At 40.8% G+C, this 18,928-nt stretch overlaps 1 protein-coding gene and 1 long non-coding RNA gene across 2 annotated transcripts in view; one reads left to right on the top strand and one right to left on the bottom strand.

Annotated features, from left to right (window-relative positions):
- The window catches only part of LOC309383848, a 498,138-nt gene that overhangs the window by 85,744 nt on the left and 393,466 nt on the right, over positions 1–18,928 (bottom strand). The gene's annotated exons all lie outside the window — the stretch shown is intronic.
- GNAI2 (G protein subunit alpha i2) overlaps positions 1–18,928 on the top strand; it is a 119,792-nt gene that overhangs the window by 42,966 nt on the left and 57,898 nt on the right. Inside the window, exon 2 of the mRNA XM_081935098.1 lies at positions 15,709–15,751. Coding sequence (XP_081791224.1) covers positions 15,709–15,751 — 43 coding nt within the window. The remainder of the gene's footprint in view (positions 1–15,708; positions 15,752–18,928) is intronic.

Raw genomic sequence — 18,928 nt, 5'->3', positions numbered from 1 at the left:
CCAAGGACTGCCACAGTGTAGCAAAGAAACATACAAAGTACTTTATTGTAGTACACACCTTTGTTGTTGCCGAGTTAACATCACCTTCCTAAGCCTTGCAAATTGAGATGTAGTTACATAAATAAGTCTTTGACGGTTAGTCTTTATAACAAATACAATTTTTACAGTTTGTAAAGCAAGCAACCTTTGCTTCTCTCCAAAGGTTCTTTCACTAGTTGGGATTATGTACTGCTGCATACTGTTGCTCTTCTTCTGGTTGTCACCAGGCCAAGTTCTGTAGGCAGGATTCACACCATAGTGGGCTGCTTACTATAGCTTGTGGTACTGACAGTTCACCCATAGCTTGCTTGCTTGCTTGTAATAATTGTACATTCCAGATGTTGCTTCCCACTTCCTCCTCTGTTGTCTTCTTTCTCTTTTATATACCCAAACCTTTATAGACTAAAGGCCAGGGATAGATGAGACTACCTGTGGAGGTCAACACCTTTCTAAAAACACCAGAGTGTGGTTCAAGCAGGTAGACACCTGCAACACTAGGGTGAATACTTATGAATGTGAGACAGGGAAATGAGTGAATGAGTCCATTTCCCCTCAAGTTTCTGGGGCCGTAAATGTTTACTGCCTTTTGAGAGGAGCGCCTATCCTTGGAAAAATGGAGGTAGGGAGCATTTTTGCCTGGCTGAAGCTGCATTTCCAAACTACAGATAGCAACCACACCTTTCTTCCTGCACAGTCCATCTGACAGTCTGCCAATGTATCAGTTCTTGCTGATGTGTTTGGATGACCAGGATTGTGTAGGAATACTGTTATTACTGAAAACCATGAGTTAGCTGTGGTAGTTTCTAATGTGGCACTTCATTATCCCAGACTCCTTGCCTTGGGGGACTTAGTTCCATACCAAAGTTGCACAATCAGGAATGGCTGAGGATTGCATAGCTGTGATGCTACGCATGGACTTGTCTCAACTGATATCTGCTACAGGAAGCAGGAAACTTTACATTTGGTATTCAGTTTGGTTGGTGCTTGTGATCTTAAGAGTACAGGAACTTTCTGCAACTTCATTGTCACAAGCAAATTACTGGTCAGATTTTGACTGGTAACTTCTGATACTTCTGTTGAGATATAGATTGATAAAAATGGTCCAACCTAGGTGCCTTAATGGAACTGGATAGTCTTTTGAATTTATTTAGAAACAGTCCCATTTTATCTATGTAAAATTTGGAGATTGTTGAAATGGTTGGTACTATTACACCTGAGTGCCTCATTCCAAATAACAGAGTTCAGTACTCATTGTTTAGTTTACCAGAAGATGGACAGCGAGTTAGATATTTTCATGAACATTATTTGGAATATAGAATGGGGACCTTTCAGTTCTTTCTGAGATGGATGCAGTGAAGAAATCATTCTTTTCTGCCATTGTGTCTTCCTCAAATTGGCCTCTGATGCTGTTTATGCTTTCTTATGAGACAGCCCTGAAAAAAGTCACTGAGAGCATTTCTCATCATTCTTTGTCAAATAACTTTGATCTGATGCATTTCAGTGTTATCTTTGATATTGGGACACACCATTGGGAAGCACCATTTGAAAATCGCCTGTCTGATTCCTATGGATTTTTTTTTTGTCTTACTGAGCATGCAAATAAATGAGCTGCTACTTGTTTACTTGACCTTTGACATTTCTGGGATAAAATCAGACTGGGACTGGACTGGCCCTGTGAACATTTCCTTCTTGAGTACATATTTCTAACTATCTTTAGAAAACAATTATGCAACAGAAGTCCACCACAGGGCCCAAAATCCAGTCTCATAGCCAGTTGTAACTGTTTCATTAGAATTATGATAAAGGACAATTAAGAAGGGGATCAGTCTCAGATACAATAGCACTTCGACTTACATATATACCATTTCACAGTGCTTTACAGCTCTTTCTAAGCAGTTTTCAGAGTCAGCATGTTGCCCCCAACAATTTGGGTTCTCATTTTACCGACATTGGAAGGACGGAAGGCTGAGTCAACTTTGAGCTTGGTGAGATTTGAACTGCCAAAATTCAGGCAGCCAAATTGCAAGCAGTTGGCAGTCAGCAGTACTACATTCTAACCACTGCAACACCACAGTTCATTGTATGAAAAAAACTGATTTTCTAAACTTGTATAAGTTGGGTTTTCATCTAGGTTTGATTACTTTGGTAAACCACCTATCTAAAAACTAGATATGGGGAGTATGACTCTACTAGGACTCTAGTACTTCATAGCAGCTTTGGACATTTGTGTCTTGAAGGAACTATTTTGTAGACTATGTTAAAGATTGTTCTTTAACATAGCGTTCTTCAGGATTCTGTCTTGTCTCTTAATTGGTAACGTGTGAAAAACTGCTAAGGGATCATTAATGTCCTGATGATACAAGGTTTATTGTTTTTTTTCTTAAAACTTTGAGGAATGAATCAGTATTCTTCATTGTTGTGTCACCTTGATTATGAACACGACTGAATTTAATTTTAAGCTAAAATTAATACAAGAAAGGTATTGGCAAAGAAAGAGCTGAAATCTTTATTATAGATAATAGAGATTCCCTAATATTTGGGAATTTCAGCTGGTACCCAGTAAAGATGGCACTGCTGATCAGTAGAAACACAGGGTTTGTACTGAAAGTTCTATACTGGATGCCAGTTGCCTATTAGTCATATTTATGGAGTTGGCAGTAAAAAAAAATCTCTCCTCTGCTACTTGGATTAATAGAAGAGATATTTCTGAATATTTCCTTGTTGACAGAAGCTTGCCTTTTGTAGCAAAGGGAATTTTCTTATGTTGTTCAGACGTTGTGGAATACAAAATGTCAAGACAGCAATTGATTTTTATGCTGCTGGTAAAATAAATATTTTGCACAGGTTTTTCTTTGATATTGTATTTTAACTGATTTTTGTTGTAATCAAATGTTTTAAGAACCAGGTTGTAAATCCAGTTATAAATACATTTAAGCTTTCGATACTCCCATGTGTATAATACAATGGCCATGATGATGTACCTGTAACTATTGTATCTGGAGGGTCAGTAGGCATTAAGATCACTTGCTGTTTGTCAATCAATAATGAAGTGCAATATGATTAGGAGGATGTTAAAAAAATTATCTGCGCTGGATGTGGGATATGCTAGGTAAGACATTGGTTACCTACCATATTTTTCGGAGTATAAGATGCACCGGAGTATAAGATGCACCAAGGTTTTGAAGAGGCAAATAAAAAAAAAGTTTTTGCACTCTGCAAACCTCCCAAAAATGGCCTGTTTTTAGCGAAAATCGCCCTGTTCCCCCCCCCCCCCAAAGGCATGAATAGTCTTTGTGGGGCTTGTAGAGTACTCCGGGAGAGGGGGGAAAGAGCAAAAAAAAAAGGCCTGTTTTTTGCATAAACTGTCCTGTTTTTCGTAAAAAAAGGGGGGGGGGCATGGATAGCCTTTAGGAAGCTTATAGAGTGCTCCTGGGGGGGGGAGGGAATTGAGCAAAAAATAGGTTGCTTTTTGCTCATTTCTGCCCTCCCCAGCCCACAGGAGCTCTCTAAACGCTTCCTAGAGACTGTGCACGGCCATTTTGGTGAAGGGGGCAGGGTTTCGGGAGGCAAAAAAATGCTGTATTCAGTGTATAAGACGCATCCAGATTTTCAGCCTCTTTTTTGAGGGAAAAGGGTGCATCTTATACTCCGAAAAATATGGTATGTTTTTCATGAAACTTTATACTGGTAGTCTTTAGTTTTACTTTTACTGTGCTGTGCTGTACTGTACTTTACTTTATTGTCATTGCACCTCACATAAAAAAAATTAAATGCCATCTTTAACTTAAACCAGTCATAGGTTATGACAGATATCTCCAAAAGGTATTTATGACCTGGTTTCAAAGTGATAGTCATTGCATTGCCCTCGCCATTGTTTCCCCTTATGAATGACTACAGGGATGCTGTAGCACACACACACACACACACACACATACAATTTATCACCCCCACTTATCCTTCTGTCTACCCCCAAGCCTCAGCTTGTACCTGTCTGGCCACCCCAAGTTCCTTCCAAGGCCTCCTCGGCCTCTGGGGATTTAGGCTCTCTTGCGTGTCTGAATAGCCGGCTTGGGAGCAGGTCATGGCCTGGGGAAATTCTGAAGGTCGGGGGAGGTCCTTTGGGGGGCAGATGTGAAGTAGGCTGTGACTTACAGGCTGTAACTTCTTCTTTATGCCAATCACTTCTGCTGACTGGCTTTAAGCTTTCTCGCATGACTACATAACTGGTTTGGGAGCAGTCCGAGGCTTGAGGGTGAGGGGCAGAGAGTAGAGCACCGGGGTAATGGACAACTTGGGAAGCCCAAAATAGGTTGGCCTCCAAGGGCCTCCCCCACCCCGAGACACCCCATGCTCCACTTTCAATCTGTATGTTCGCTTAACAATTATATTGGGAAGAGCAGGGATATGGGGGATTGTTAAAATATTTCATTTAACAACTGTTGCAACATACACCATAATAGGGAAACTCCATTACATTTGAAAGTTGAGGATTACCCATACTAACAAAAAAGAGTATCCATCTTAACTCTTTCAATTCAAGGAATGATTGTAATATGATTGCAATATTCCAGTATTAATAATGATGCTTATTTCGGTTGGGATTGCAGTTAAGCAACAATTAATTAAACAGTTGTTTAATTAATGTAGCAGTTGTTGAAGATCAGATAAATAAAATACTATTTTCACACTAATGGGAGTAGGCTTTATTGTGTATTGACCTGAACTGCTAGGATGACAATTTCTTTCTAGATAGTCATGGGGTGTTTGCTCATGGTCTGTAACCAATTGTTATTATACAGTGAGATGAACAGTTCATGCTAATGCGAAAAATATTACTGTAGAAGATTAGACAACCCGTGACCCATTGTCATTATTTCAAAGATATTTCCTTACCAGATTCCTCAATGCCTTCAGCAGTGGCAGAACTTCTAATACTGCCTTTGCTGGAAAAGTTCTTAAACGTTCAGGAAGATATTTTAAGAGATGTGCCTGTCTTGGAAACAGCTGACCTTGAACTGAACAACAGTCAAACTTGAGTTGATCATAGAAAATAGATTTTGACATTTGTATTATGTAATAAGCTGTTTTGTAATAATTTTTATTTAATAAAATGTTTTATAAAATCTGCAAAATTTCAATTCCATGAGAGTCATGGATTCTATATTTTATACACATTCTGTAAATTATCCTTTGAGATGGCTTGGGTCAGAAACTGTTGCTTTATGATGTACCATTTCACCCAGTTAAAGGTTACAGATGAGAGTTTTAATAATATATAGATTGGCCTGTGTACCCCATTTTCCAAATACTTTCCTATATCTGCTTTTATTTTTAATTCTGTCCCCTGAAGTTTCATACTTTTTTAATCTGTTTCCTGTTAATGCAGTAGCGGCAGCTGCAAATGACTGGAAGTCATGAAATTTACAAAAGGAACAGTCAGCTTATCGTCTGTTTAAATCAGTGATGTAAACTGTAATTGATTTTTCTACACTGCATATTTTTCTGCATAAAAATACTAAAAGAAATAGTTTTCTCTGATTAAAAATTATGTGGTTCAATTTATTGTAGTAATTTTTAATAAGAATATTCTTAAAACATTATGTTCTAATACAGTAAATATTTAAGAAGTATTTTTTCTAATTTGGACATACATTTTTATTTATAACTATGCGTATGTCAAGAAACTTGGAATGCCAGTGTTGGGTACAGTTAAAACCTTCTTTATTTTTTTAGTGTTGTCTTGCAACTTCCAAGTCCTTGCCAATACAGGAGAAGAATGAATCAAAGAGTTGGAAGGGACTTGTTGGTGTCTCATATTCAACCCCTTCCCAGGGCAAAAATCCAAATCACTAATCCTTGACAGATAACTGTCTAGCTTTTGCATGAACAAGCCCAGTGTAGTTCACTTTTTCTGTGGATAATTAGTTCTACCATCACAGTAGTCTTATTATTTTTTCCAATGTTAAATTAAATTCATTAGCCTTTATCCAGCTCTTAGGAATACAGGGAATAATTTTGACCTTATTATCTTTATTAAGGTATTTGAAAAGACTGTCAAATATTCCTCTGTTTTATCTTTTCAAGGTTAAGAGTTTTCAGTACCTTCAGCCTCTCTGCCTAGAGAAACTCCCCTTCACTCCTCCACCAAAGGCATGAGGGGATACAGGAAATGAACACACACACCAGAGTTCATAAAACTAGTCCGAAAGAACATTGTATAATTTGCATTTACAGAGCTTTTGCAGATTAGTAACATGGATGCATTAAATGCTGTAGTATACCTTAACCCTTTGCATTAAAGATAATCTCTTTGAGTTTTGTCATCCATATATTTTTTGAGGACAACAATGCAGAATTAGTTCTTTTCGCCAAAAACCAGATCTGTCTATTAATATTATTTATACTCTCAAGGTTCTTCGTCTTTTCCAAGTTCTGATTTATAACTGTGGGTTAATTAGATCTTCTTACCAGGCTTTCATCTTGTCCTGCTCCTGCTCAGTAGCTTTGGCTGGAAGGCAGGTTCTTGTGCAGCCATGTTGCCATGCTGCTGCCTTGACTCCGATTCAGAGAGCAAATCTCCAACCTATGAGGCACCTGTTGCACTCCCTCTGGGTCTGATGAGACGCTGCCCCTTCTTCACCTCTCCCCCAGGGAGGTTCGGATCCAAAAAAGATCTCGGAATTGGTTTGTCAGACAGAGTTCATGTGACACTCTTCAGAGCTCACCACCCCCCCCCCCCGTCTGTCCTGCTGGAGATCTTCCGGTCGAATCCACAGAATTGGTTTATCATTGCTTTCTGAGATTTTTTTAAAAAATTTCCTGATCTATCCTTCAGCTCTGAAATTTTCTGGTATTCTCACATTCAAGTTTTAACCCGGTCTTACTCTCTGTGACTTTTTTTTTTTAAGACAGCAGATACCTGGTTGGTTGTGTAAAATAATGAACAGTACCACCCATGTGAACTTTCTTTGCAGAAAGTAATTTTTAAAAGCAGAAGTTACTAGGCAAGTTTGCAGTTGCAAGTAGCATACTGGCTATGTACTTAACTGCTGCTTTCTTTTCTGCATTCCATTTCCACATCTTCTCATGCAGTCTAAACCAGTGGCCAGAAGGGACTATGTCAGTGTGCTATGAGCTGGAATATTTTAAAAAAAAGCAACCTAACCACACACTTCATGATAATAACCCAAGCACAGCATCAGAAGTGGGTTCCTACCGACATTGGTACCGGTTCGCTTCGTGTGCGCTTCACGTTGCTCGTGCATGCACGTTCACTGTAAATTGTTCTGCCAGCAATGTCAGTGGAGATTGGGGAACTGGTTTGGGGGCATGGCCAGCCTGGGTTGCTGCCGGTTCTGCGACCCAGGCCAAATTACTACTACTGGTTCACCCGAACTGGTGTGAACCCGTAGGAACCCGCCTCTGCACAGCATGCTTAAAATGGTTGGAACACTCCAAATGGCTAAGTTCTGTTTTGAACATTCCTTCTTTTAAAACCCTTTTAATACTTCCAAACTGGATCATAAGTTATAATGCATATTTTTTAGTGGCAAAGAGATAGGTATGTTTTAAAGAAGTCTTATTTTGAGAAGTTTAAATCTACTTATTGGTTTGACTGAAGTCTTGATCTTGGCTGTGCAAGAGGAAGCCATTTGAACTTATGCAATCAAGGCCAGAACTGAAAAATCATCAAATGATTCAAAGTATAGATATACAAAGAAACAGTGGACCATTTACTCAGCTTATGCAAGAAGATTGCACAAACTTGTTTAGAAACAACAATATAATGCAGTTTCCAGAACAATTCATTGGAACATCTCTAAAAATGTTCATGTACCAGTAATGAAAAATAGTGAAAATATACCGTAGTTGAAAAATACACCAAAAATGAGCAGATTAAAATATTGTGAAATTGGTAAATACAATCTGATTAAGTCTTATATCATCAGATTTAACTGTGGTAGAAAAGAAGAAGGTCTAAGTAAATGATGTGACTATATTGGGATAGTAAACTAAAAGAAAGAACGGAGAAAATCACAAAATATCAAGATCTGAAAATTGAAGTTGAAAGATTATGGCATAAACCAGCCCTTGAAGTCCCAATAGTTATCAGCACACTGGGTGCTATACCAAAATATCTTGGGTGGCACTTAGAAAATCTGCACATTGAGAAAATTTCTATTGATCAATTGCAAAAGGCCAGACTGTCATAACGGCCATACAGTATATTACTTTGATACGTTGAAAAGCTCTGATTCAACACACCAACAATATCCTCATCCTCATCATCTTGTATTCTGCCCTAATCTCAGTCACTTAAGGCAGCTCACAACAATCAAATAAATTACAATAAAATCAATAAACACAAAAAGATAAAGATAAAAGATGGCAAGTGTGATGAATCATATATATTTTGAGGCTGAGTAGTAACTTTCAAGCAGTCTGTCTGTCTGTCTGTCTGTCTGTCTGTATGTATGTATGTATGTATGTATGTATAAACTTTTATTGGTGGCTAGGTTTTTGTCACAATTATTGTAATTTTTATTTCTTGATTACTTTTTAAATTATTATTGGCCATGGTTCCATCAACATTAATTTAACTTATGTATTTGTTGAATTGTCCCATGGCAAATTGTCCTGTGGCAAGTTAGCCATAGTGAATTGACCGTGGTTGTCCCATTCCCGTTCCTGGGAGGGATGAATGAAGAATTTCAGAGTGTATGCCATGGGAAGTTTTTTCCACAGGGTCACCCAAGGTGTAAAGATCATGCCAGGTAAAATAAACAACACCTAATACTAGCTATCAGCAGTAGAGGAAGATGTCCAAGGCAGATGATCCCTTAAATAACAACCTCAAGGCATTAATGCATACTGAGCAAGAGAAGGCAATCTCACATATTTTTATGAACAAAACCACGTAGAAAAATGATTGATGATATAGTATTTATGATGTGGTTAGATTAAGGCCTTTGAAATAGTTATTTGCTCATATTGCCGAATAGGAAAATAAAATCCTGCAAAGGTAGAATTTAAAATATAATTGGTAAGATCATGGGACATAAGCATGAACACAGGAAAGCTCAATACAGTGAAACATGAAATTAAATAACTACAATTGACACTCAGGCATCAATGAATTAAGATGGATTCTGATTGGACCCTTTCAATCAGCAGATTCAATTGTTTTTGAAAAGAAAACATCAAAAGGAAGACATGACATTGCTTTTATTGTTAGGAAGGGCAGAGCAGAAACAGTATTTGGCTACAATGTAATCAGTGACAATAATTATTGGTTAGACTTTATGGACACCCTTAATAAGGTATTCATTTAGGTTTATGCCCCAGCTATCAATGCAGGAAGAAGATTGATGGGTTTTATCTTAAGTTCAATTTGAAATTGACGGAACGTGCCAGGAAGATGTGCTGCTTGTGATTGAAGATTGGAATGCTGAAGTTGGAAAGAGCACATTGATCTCGCAGTTTTAAAGATGTCCAGCAATTTACAGGGAAAACATCTGGAATAGGAAATAGTTCTTGGTGTTCCAGATGTGCCATAATCAGTTGTCACAAATGAAGAAATGGGTAATTTAAAATTTCTCTGGGAGAATCCTTTGAAAGAGATTGGGGTAAAATTATGATAGATTTTCTTCCACTTAGATTAAATTTCCGTTTACTCCTGTTTTGACCAGTTGGGCAACCTTTCAGCAAAGCTGTTTTAAAAAAAAAGCTCTTTCTTCCTAAAGCCTTGAAATACAGAGCTTAACAGATCTTGTGCCAACCGAAAAACCATTGTTAAGAGTTGGGTAGTTTGGCTAGATAAATAAATACATTCTGTGCACATAGATTACTTATCAACAATACTAGACTTGGAAGGGTTTGTTTTAAAAATTGCAGAAGAAAGCTTTGTGTTGTTGTTGTGAAAATTACACTTACAGGGAATCAGGTTTGCCACAATTGAGACTTTTCATGCAAATCATCTGTGTTTTCACACAAATATCCTTTGATTTTACATACATATTGTTAATGCTCTAGGTTGTCAGAGGAGAGATTAATGGTATAGTGCTGGTTTGGCATGATTTGTTTAGCTTATATAATCTGTGGCCTCTGCTTATAATGTTATGAAAGTTATTGGTGTAGTTCATGAATCCATTTAGAGGTAGTTTCCAAGATTTCAATCCCAATTATGACCACAACTGAGCTAAGTGTCAGTTAAATGAGATGCCCATGTGGCTGATTCACTCACTGATTACAATTTAATTGCAGTCCTTAAGCAGACAGAATGAAAGGGCTGCCCTTTGTGAACTGAGATCTCTCAGCTGAGATTCTCAGCTGAGGGTTGCCTCCTGGCAGGCAACCCTTGGCGAGTGAAATGTCTGCCTTCCAGGATGAAATCTCAGCTCTGCATACACTTAAGAGTCCCTCCTGGTAGACAGCCTTTCAAGAGCAACAGGAATGGAAACAGAACAAGGAATAGGCAAGGATGCAGTGAGAGCATGATTTTAGGCTCAGTCTGTGCTTGGTTTTTGGCTGCTGAAGTTCAAACAGGCATGGAGCTTGGGGTCCTTCTCTCTCTGTCTCTGTGAGAGGTTTGTGGGAATGAGGAGAGGGGGATTTTGGCCTCCATGCCTGCTTGGAAATACAAGTATGCCTCCAGCTTGGACTCTTTCTCTTTAGGAAGCTTTAGAGCCAAGTTGTAAGTTGAGGACTACCTGTAACTACTGTGTTTCCCTGAAAATAAGACAGGGTCTTATTTTCTTTTGACGCCCGAAATAAGCACTTGGCCTCATTTTTGGGGAGGTTTTATTATTTTTGAGGTGCAGGAGACGGTGATTGTGGTCACCTCATGGCTGCTGCTGTGTTGCAATATTTTTGGGAGGGCTTATTTCAGTTTCGGTGGAGGGTTTATTTTAGTGCATGTGCTCAAAAGCCCGATTGAATTTATTATCCGGCGAGGTCTTATTTTCAGGAAGCCTGGGTAGGCTCTAATACTCAAAGTTATTCAGATTGTTAAAAAGCTGTCCAAAGAATAGTCTGCCAGCTTCTTCAGCATGGAAGTATATTAAGATTTTTCTCGGATAACTATTAAACCAAAAACAAAGACAACTCAATTTCTTCTTACCAAACTTTATAAAAGACTTTTGTCGTAGGTAGAGCTGGATGGCCTTATGTCACATTTATAAAACAATCAGAATGACCAGAATACTATGTGTTTCAGCCATTTTCAAATGTAAAATATTAATTTGATGGGAGTCATAACAGTCCTTGAGGAAGACATAATGGAATATGTATATTTTCTTATCACAGTTCATCCGGTAATACTACTTTAGAAAATAACTATGTTACCAGATGGGTCACACAGCAATGATGAAAATGAGCTGAATATGGAAAAGCAAGGACATCAGTGTGGCAACCAAATATAAGTTAGTCTGCTCTATTGTGTTCCCCGTAGCTACCTGTGATTGTGAAAGCAAGGCAGGAAGAAAATGGATTCACTTGAGCTGTGTCACTGGAGAAGGCTCCTGTATATTCCTTGGATAGCAAAGTTGACCAATAAGCAAGTACTGGAGCTCATAACACCAGATGTCACTAGAAGGAAAAAATTTACAAAACTATGTCTCACTTATTTTGGCCATGTCATGCAGGGGAATTCACTGGAGAACGCAATTATGCTGGGAAGAGTTATTGGTAAAAAGAAACCAGGCTGCCAAAGAAAACGAGAACACCATCAAAGCTGACACCAGCCAGAGCATATAACAACTCAAAGAAGCATTGCAAGATCGGAGGATGTGGAGAGACCTGGCCCTTAGAATCACCAAGAGTCAGACGCGACTTGATGGGATAACATCTTTATCAGATGATTGCTATGGATAACTAGGAAGGGATCTTTCCAGCTGGCATTAGGCAGAATAGCCTCATCTTAACATAACATAGCTACTCTCTCTGACAGGTACAAATTCAGAATTAGATAGCAATACCTGATAATTAGTATTTATTTTGAATCTCTTGTAGAAACCACAGATCTAGCACACAGCACAGATTTTGTCTTAATGTTTAAAATTAAGAGAGAGACAAGGGTGCTATTGAGATAGCCCGCATGTATTCATATTTAAAAAAAATTCTGTTACCTCATTACAGTTCTTAGTCATGCCTTCTTCCCATGTACACATAACACACTAAGTGTGTTATTTTATATTTTTCAGAAAAACACTAATGTTGGGGAAAATAGAGTTCACTTGAGGAAGGTTTTAAAAATCTGCTTCCAATGCAATTTCTTTGTGTAATCTCTCATTTTGTTTCAGTGAACCCAAAGCTAATCTGAACCATAAACTCCCCACTTTTGTTTTCTCTTATGTTTTCTAGCTAGGCTGCAGCCTCCTAAGTTGCCTGAATGATTTTTCTTGGGTTTAAGAACGTCCAACTGTAAGCCTGTTTTCAAGGCTCAGTATTAACTTCCAGAAACAATGAACACAGTATAGTTGTGCACTGATCCTTGTTACTTCATGTGCTAATGAGTACTGGAACGAATTGTCTTTAATCAACTATATTGTGTTTGGGCTTTAATTAGCAAGTATGACTGACTAAAAAGAAGTAGCTTGACTTGAATTTGGAATTAAATCAATCCCCAATGAAATTGAGAATATTTAAATTCTGCCAATTTGTCATTCTGGTTTACATGAAGGTAAATTTTTGTCAGTTTTTTCCCTACTGCATGTGTCAAAATAGGAGATGTTAATTCTAGTGGAATAATTGTGGCAATTTGTTGCAAGTCCCCTTGTATAACATTTCTAATAGATTCAGAAGTAATTAAGAGCAGCTAGATTAGATTAGCTGGATAATTTTCCTATATGAGACGCCGGAACTGAGTGATATGTTGTGAAGCTTCAAACAGCTGGTCATCTGTAGATAACAGCTTGTGGATCTGAATTTGTTAGTAAATGTGTTAATAAGACACAGTTAAAAACAAATCTGATTAGTACATGTATCTTTGCTATGAAGCCCCTTCTTCTCTTCCAAGGAAGCTGTAATGTCAACAGACATACACATGCATTTCCTGTGCTAGAAAAACAGATCTCCTTGTAAAATCTTAAAATAACATACACCTAATAGAGAGATATCAGTCCAGCTACCTTCTATTCAACTGTCTCTCTTAAGAGTAGTAAATAGAGCCAGGTTTTTGGTTGAGAAAAAGGAACACCCAAGCCGTTATAATACAAAACAACAATGCACACACAGCCTGCACCAATCAGCACCAATCTACCAATCATGATACAACCACACAACCAATCATTCCACTTACTGAAACAAAGCCAGCACCCCATCCCTTCCCACCAAGACTTACAGAAAGACGGCAGCTCCGTTCCCATTTTAAGCCCACATTTTGAGCCCACGCTTGAAGATGGCAGGTGTGATCCTGCCGAAACGTTGCAAAGACAATCTCAACTTTACACGGGAAAAGACCCGAATACAACAAAATCAGCATAACTACACCCGTGAAAATCTACGAAAACAAATATATATATATATATATATATATATATATATATATATATATATATATATATATATATATATATATATATATATATATATATATATATATATATATATATATATATATATATATATATATATATATATATATATATATATATATATATATATATAAAAATATAAATATAAATATAAATATAAATATAAATATATATATAAATAATTTGGCCAATTCTCTGCAGTGTTGCGAGTTGTCAATGTGCACAACCTACTTTTGGTGATTTTCTAATACTTCACTTAATTCAGAGAAAATAATTCCAGGAGAGGAGCCCTTTTCTTGGGACTTGGGTTGTTTTTGTTTGTTTTTTGTTTAATAATTAAGGGCTTTAGAATGGGTATGCATTTATGTTCTTTTCAATGATTACGAACCTCATTGTTGAAAGTAATGAGTTTCTTTCATATACTTTATATCACTTAACAGTATCAATCAGTTAAAAATATAGATATAGGTAATCCTTGACTTACAACCGGAATTGGGCCCCAAATCATGTTGATTGAGGGGAGCAGTTAGCAAAACACCGTGTGACTTTCATTCAATGACTCTAGTCCCACTTCAAGTTGGCAGGTAAGCGAAGTGCCAGGGAGACGGCATGGGCTTGATAGGGTGGGGAGAGGGTACTGACCTCCCACCATATCCGAGAGGCTCAGACCCTCTCCCTACTGCACTTGTAAGAACAATGGTACCTGGTAGTGTTCTGGAAAGTTCAGAAGCCTTTTTGAGCTTTTCAGATTGCTAGAAAATGGCTTTAATTCTGACCTCCAGAGAGGAGGGGAAAGGGCTAGTGAACGAATGTCTCTTCAGTTGCTGGCTTTTAATCGCCAGCTCTTTTTCCTCTCCTCCAGAGGGATGGAGTTGTTTCTGTTCACTAGCTCAGAAAACGTATTTCTAGCTTTCTGAAAAGCTGCCTGAGCTAACAAACTCCAAGTTCAGGCAGAAGAAAGCTAAAAAAGAGCTAGTGATTGGAGGTGATGGTGGTGGTGAGGGAAATGACCAGCGAGCGAACACCACCTTTTCTGCTTTTCGAAAGCTGACATTTGATCACTATTGCTTTCTCCTCACCTCAGAGGGGAAAAATCACTAGCACACGTTTTTGAAAGGCTGAGAAAGGCTTCCAAACTTCTGCTGGTTCCTCAATTGAATTTCTGGGGAAGTTGGCAGAGAAATTACAAGTAGCAATTACATGATCCAGGGCACTTGACAAACAGATTTCCAAGTGCCTGAAATGTGGTCATAAGTTCTGAAGCACTGCCACGTTTTACAAAGGCCAGAATGTGCCAAAAAAAAAATACCCGTTCTGAGGCGATTATGACCACAAACAGTTGTTAAATGACCTGTTGTAAGTTGAGTTTTTTGCATATGTAAGCTATCTAGCTTTCCCCCTCTGTGGGGATAGAGGTTTGATCAGAAAACTATCAGAACTTGAATATTGTTGACTGAAATTCTTGTGTCAGAAGGAATTTAATTCCTGTATAATGACTTCTCACATTTCTACTTTAGGTAGGGTTGATTTGGTAAGAATTACCAATAGATATGACAAGACCCAGAACTATTAATTCTCTTTAGACACTTGAACTGACCTGTGAAACATCCTTTTCTGTGATTTTTTTTTTGGTCTTATCATCAGTGACATATATTTCATAATGAGAAATGAAGATAAGCCATAATATGGATTTTTCAGATATAATTGAACAGATATTGGTTAAGGAAAAAATAATCACTGGAAATAAATGAAATTAATGGCATCAATGTTTGGATCAATCATCAACATATTTTTAGAATTAGTTTTAATTAAAAAAATATATGTGGGAATGATAGACTTCTATAGATTTACTCAAATAACTTATATTTGCAAAATATAAGTTATAATATAATATAAATAAAAGAATTATTTCTTGAAAATAATCCAAGATGTTCCCAATTCTGTTTTCTTTTGGTAATGGTATTAAATAATCCAAATCTTAGATTTCTAAAATTTTGCAATGGAAAGGTGTTGGTTATTACAATGAAGGAAATTACACTGTTAAATCTTACCCTTGTTCATATTTTTAACATCTTAATTAATATAGCACAACTACTAGTATTAAAGCCCATTTTTAACATTCTCTTTTTATTTATAGGTGCAGGAGAATCTGGGAAGAGCACAATTGTAAAACAGATGAAGTAAGTCTTTTTTTTTTAATTAAAAATTATTGTACTCTTCTGTTCTGACCCCCCTTCCTCCGTTGCCCACACAGCACACACACTCCGGAACAGTACAAGGGAACAAGGTTTATTACACCAACAGACAAGAGGTTTTGTGGCAGCAAGCCACCAAGACAGAACTCACAAAGACAGAACACATAAAAGCAGCAATCCAGCTTGCCAGGATCCCAGACTAGAGTTGCTGTCAAGAGTCCTTTGTTGATTGCTACGCAGAGCTTCTCCAGAGTCAACCCTTTTATAACCTAAAAAGGGCGTCTCCCAAACAGCACCTGAGAGCTCTTTACTGCCTATAATTACGCCCACGCTCCTTGCGTTTGTGGGCGCGCCGGAAACGGGCATCTCGAAACGCCCTACTAAGTCCTGAGTCACTATCCTCTCCGCTGCTCCAAGGCAGGGCATCGGGAGTCCTCCTCCTCTCGCTCTCACCGCTGCTCCATGCCTCTGGCGCCACCTGGTGGCCGACCAGACTCTCGGATTCCTGCTCAGCCTCCGAATCCTGTCCAGGATCGCACATCTCCTCTGGAGCTGACTCGTATGGAGTATCACTCTCGGAGTCTGGTGACAGCGGCACCGGCTGGGCCACAACACTATCCCTCACCCCAGGGCCCTTCCCCCGGGCCTGACGCTCAGGATGCGGTCGGGAGGGAAATTGTCCATGATAGGCCCGCAGCAAAGCTGGAGCATGCACAGCCGTCGCATCGGTCCAGGACCCCCCGTCCGAGTCCTCGTCCGCCCATTCGACCAAATACTGGAACCGACCCTTGAGCCATCTCGAGTCACGGATCCGGGTCACTCTGTGCGATGGCCGTGCGTGCACCTCAGGCGACGACGGCAGGGGTGAAGAGGGACGTCGGAGAGGACAATCTGACCGCTCAGGGATCAGGAGCGAGCGATGGAACACCGGGTGTACTCACATCGAGCGCGGGAGGGTCAGGCGATAGGCCACCGGATTGATAACGGCCTCCACAGGGAACGGCCCCAGATACCGGTGGTCCAACTTCCTCGTAGGCCGGTGGGACGGAAGATGCCGCGTGGACAACCACATGCGATCACCCACGGCCAATTCCGGCACCGCACGGCGAGACCTGTCCGCCACCCGCTTGTAATCCTCCTTCGCCTGATTCAAGTAGCGGCGCTCCATCTGGTGAACCGCCTGAAGCTCAGAGAGGAAATCCTGCGCTGCAGGGACTGGAGAGTCCACGGGGGTGAGAGGGAAAAAACGAGGGTGGTACCCGACGTTCGCCATGAAAGGCGTCGTCCGTGTGGAGGAGTGCTGCGAATTGTTGAACGCAAACTCCGCCACGGTGAGGTACTCCACCCAATTGTTCTGCTGCTGGTTCACGAAGCAGCGCAGATATTGTTCCAGAATCCCAATCACCTTCTCCGTCCCTCCATCGGTTTCGGGATGGTGCGCCGAGGACAGACAAACTTGAACGTCAAGAGCGGCCATCAGCCCTTTCCAGAACTGGGCCGTGAATTGTGTACCACGATCAGAGACGACCCGGTCAGGTAGGCCGTGCAGCCGGAACACGTGCTGGATGAACATGCGGGCGGTGGCGCGGGCTGTCGGCAATCTCCGGCAGGGGATGAAATGCGCCATCTTGGTGAGCATGTCCACCACCACTAGGACCGTAGTGAAACCGGACGACGGACGCAGTTCCGTCAAGAAGTCCATGGACACGGCTCCCCAGGGTCTGTCCGGGGTCGGCAATGGCTGTAGCAAGCCTGGAGGAGCTCCCGTCGCTGATTTGGCCTGTCGACACTGCACACATGACGTGACGTACGTCTGCACGTCGTGTCGCAGGCGAGGCCACCAAAACTTATGGGAAACCATGTGCAAAGTTTTGAACAGGCCAAAGTGTCCCGCTGCCGGAGTGTCATGACATTGGGAGAGAACCAATCCACGGAGCGGTCCTGCAGGCACGTAGAGCCGATCCCGATACCTCAAAAGGTCCTCGTCAAAGGTCCACGGGGATGTCGGCCCTACCTCTGCCCGCCATTGTTCCACCCACTCATCGTTTCGCTGCGCATTCCGTATCAACGACCGTAAATCCACGGGTTCCTGGATTGCAGCGAAGGACTCGACGGGTAGGACCGTCCGGGGGGGCAGTGAGTCAGCAGGGTCTGAGTACTCCGGCTTTCTAGATAGGGCATCCGCCCTCTGGTTCAAGGCACTGGGGATATACGTGACCTTGAAGTGGAACCGGGCAAAAAACAGAGACCACTGGATCTGGCGCTGATTGAGCTTCCGCGCTGTTGTCAAAACCTCCAGATTCCGATGGTCTGTCCGGACTTCGACCTGATGCCTGGCCCCCTCCAGGTGATGTCGCCAGGCTTCGAATGCCGCCTTGATAGCCGGCAACTCCTTCTCCCAGATGGTATAATTGCGCTCGGAAGGATTGAGTTTCCGAGAGTAATAGGCGCAAGGGAAAAGGGTGCCATCAGGGGCGTGAGCCTGCAATAACACCGCCCCCACCGCGATGTCGGATGCATCCGCCTCAACTACAAAGGGGCGATGGGGATCAGGGTGTTTCAAGATCGGCTCCTTTGTAAAAGCGCGCTTCAAGGCCACGAACGCTTGTTGTTCCGTGGACCCCCAGTGAAACGGCACTTTCTTTTGCAGGAGCCGAGTGAGGGGCGCGGTCAAGAAAGCAAAGCCGGGGATGAAGGACCGGTAGTAGTTGGCAAACCCGAGGAGTCTCTGAACGTCTTTCATCCGTCGAGGAGATTGCCAACTTCGTAATGCCTCCACCTTGCCTGGCTCCATCGCAATTCCTTCAGGGGATATACGGTGCCCCAGGAACTCGATGGTGGTCTGCCAGAACTGACACTTCTCCAGCTTGGCAAACAAGCGATGCTTTCGAAGGCGCTGCAAGACCTGACGCAAATGCTGTTGATGATCCTTCCGAGACGTAGAGTAGATCAAGATGTTGTCCAGGTAGATGACGACAAACTGATCCAAAAGGTCCCGAAAGATATCGTTCATAAAATGTTGGAAGACAGCTGGGGCATTGGTCAACCCGAACGGCATGACCGTATACTCAAAATGTCCGTATCGGGTGCCAAAAGCTGTCTTCCATTCGTCCCCCGCCCTGACTCGAACCAGATTGTAAGCTCCACGTAAGTCCAGTTTTG

The sequence above is a fragment of the Natrix helvetica genome, assembly GCF_964273705.1.
Source record: "Natrix helvetica genome assembly, chromosome: 1".
Taxonomy (NCBI): domain Eukaryota; kingdom Metazoa; phylum Chordata; class Lepidosauria; order Squamata; family Natricidae; genus Natrix; species Natrix helvetica.
This window is presented reverse-complemented; position numbering and strand designations above follow the sequence as displayed.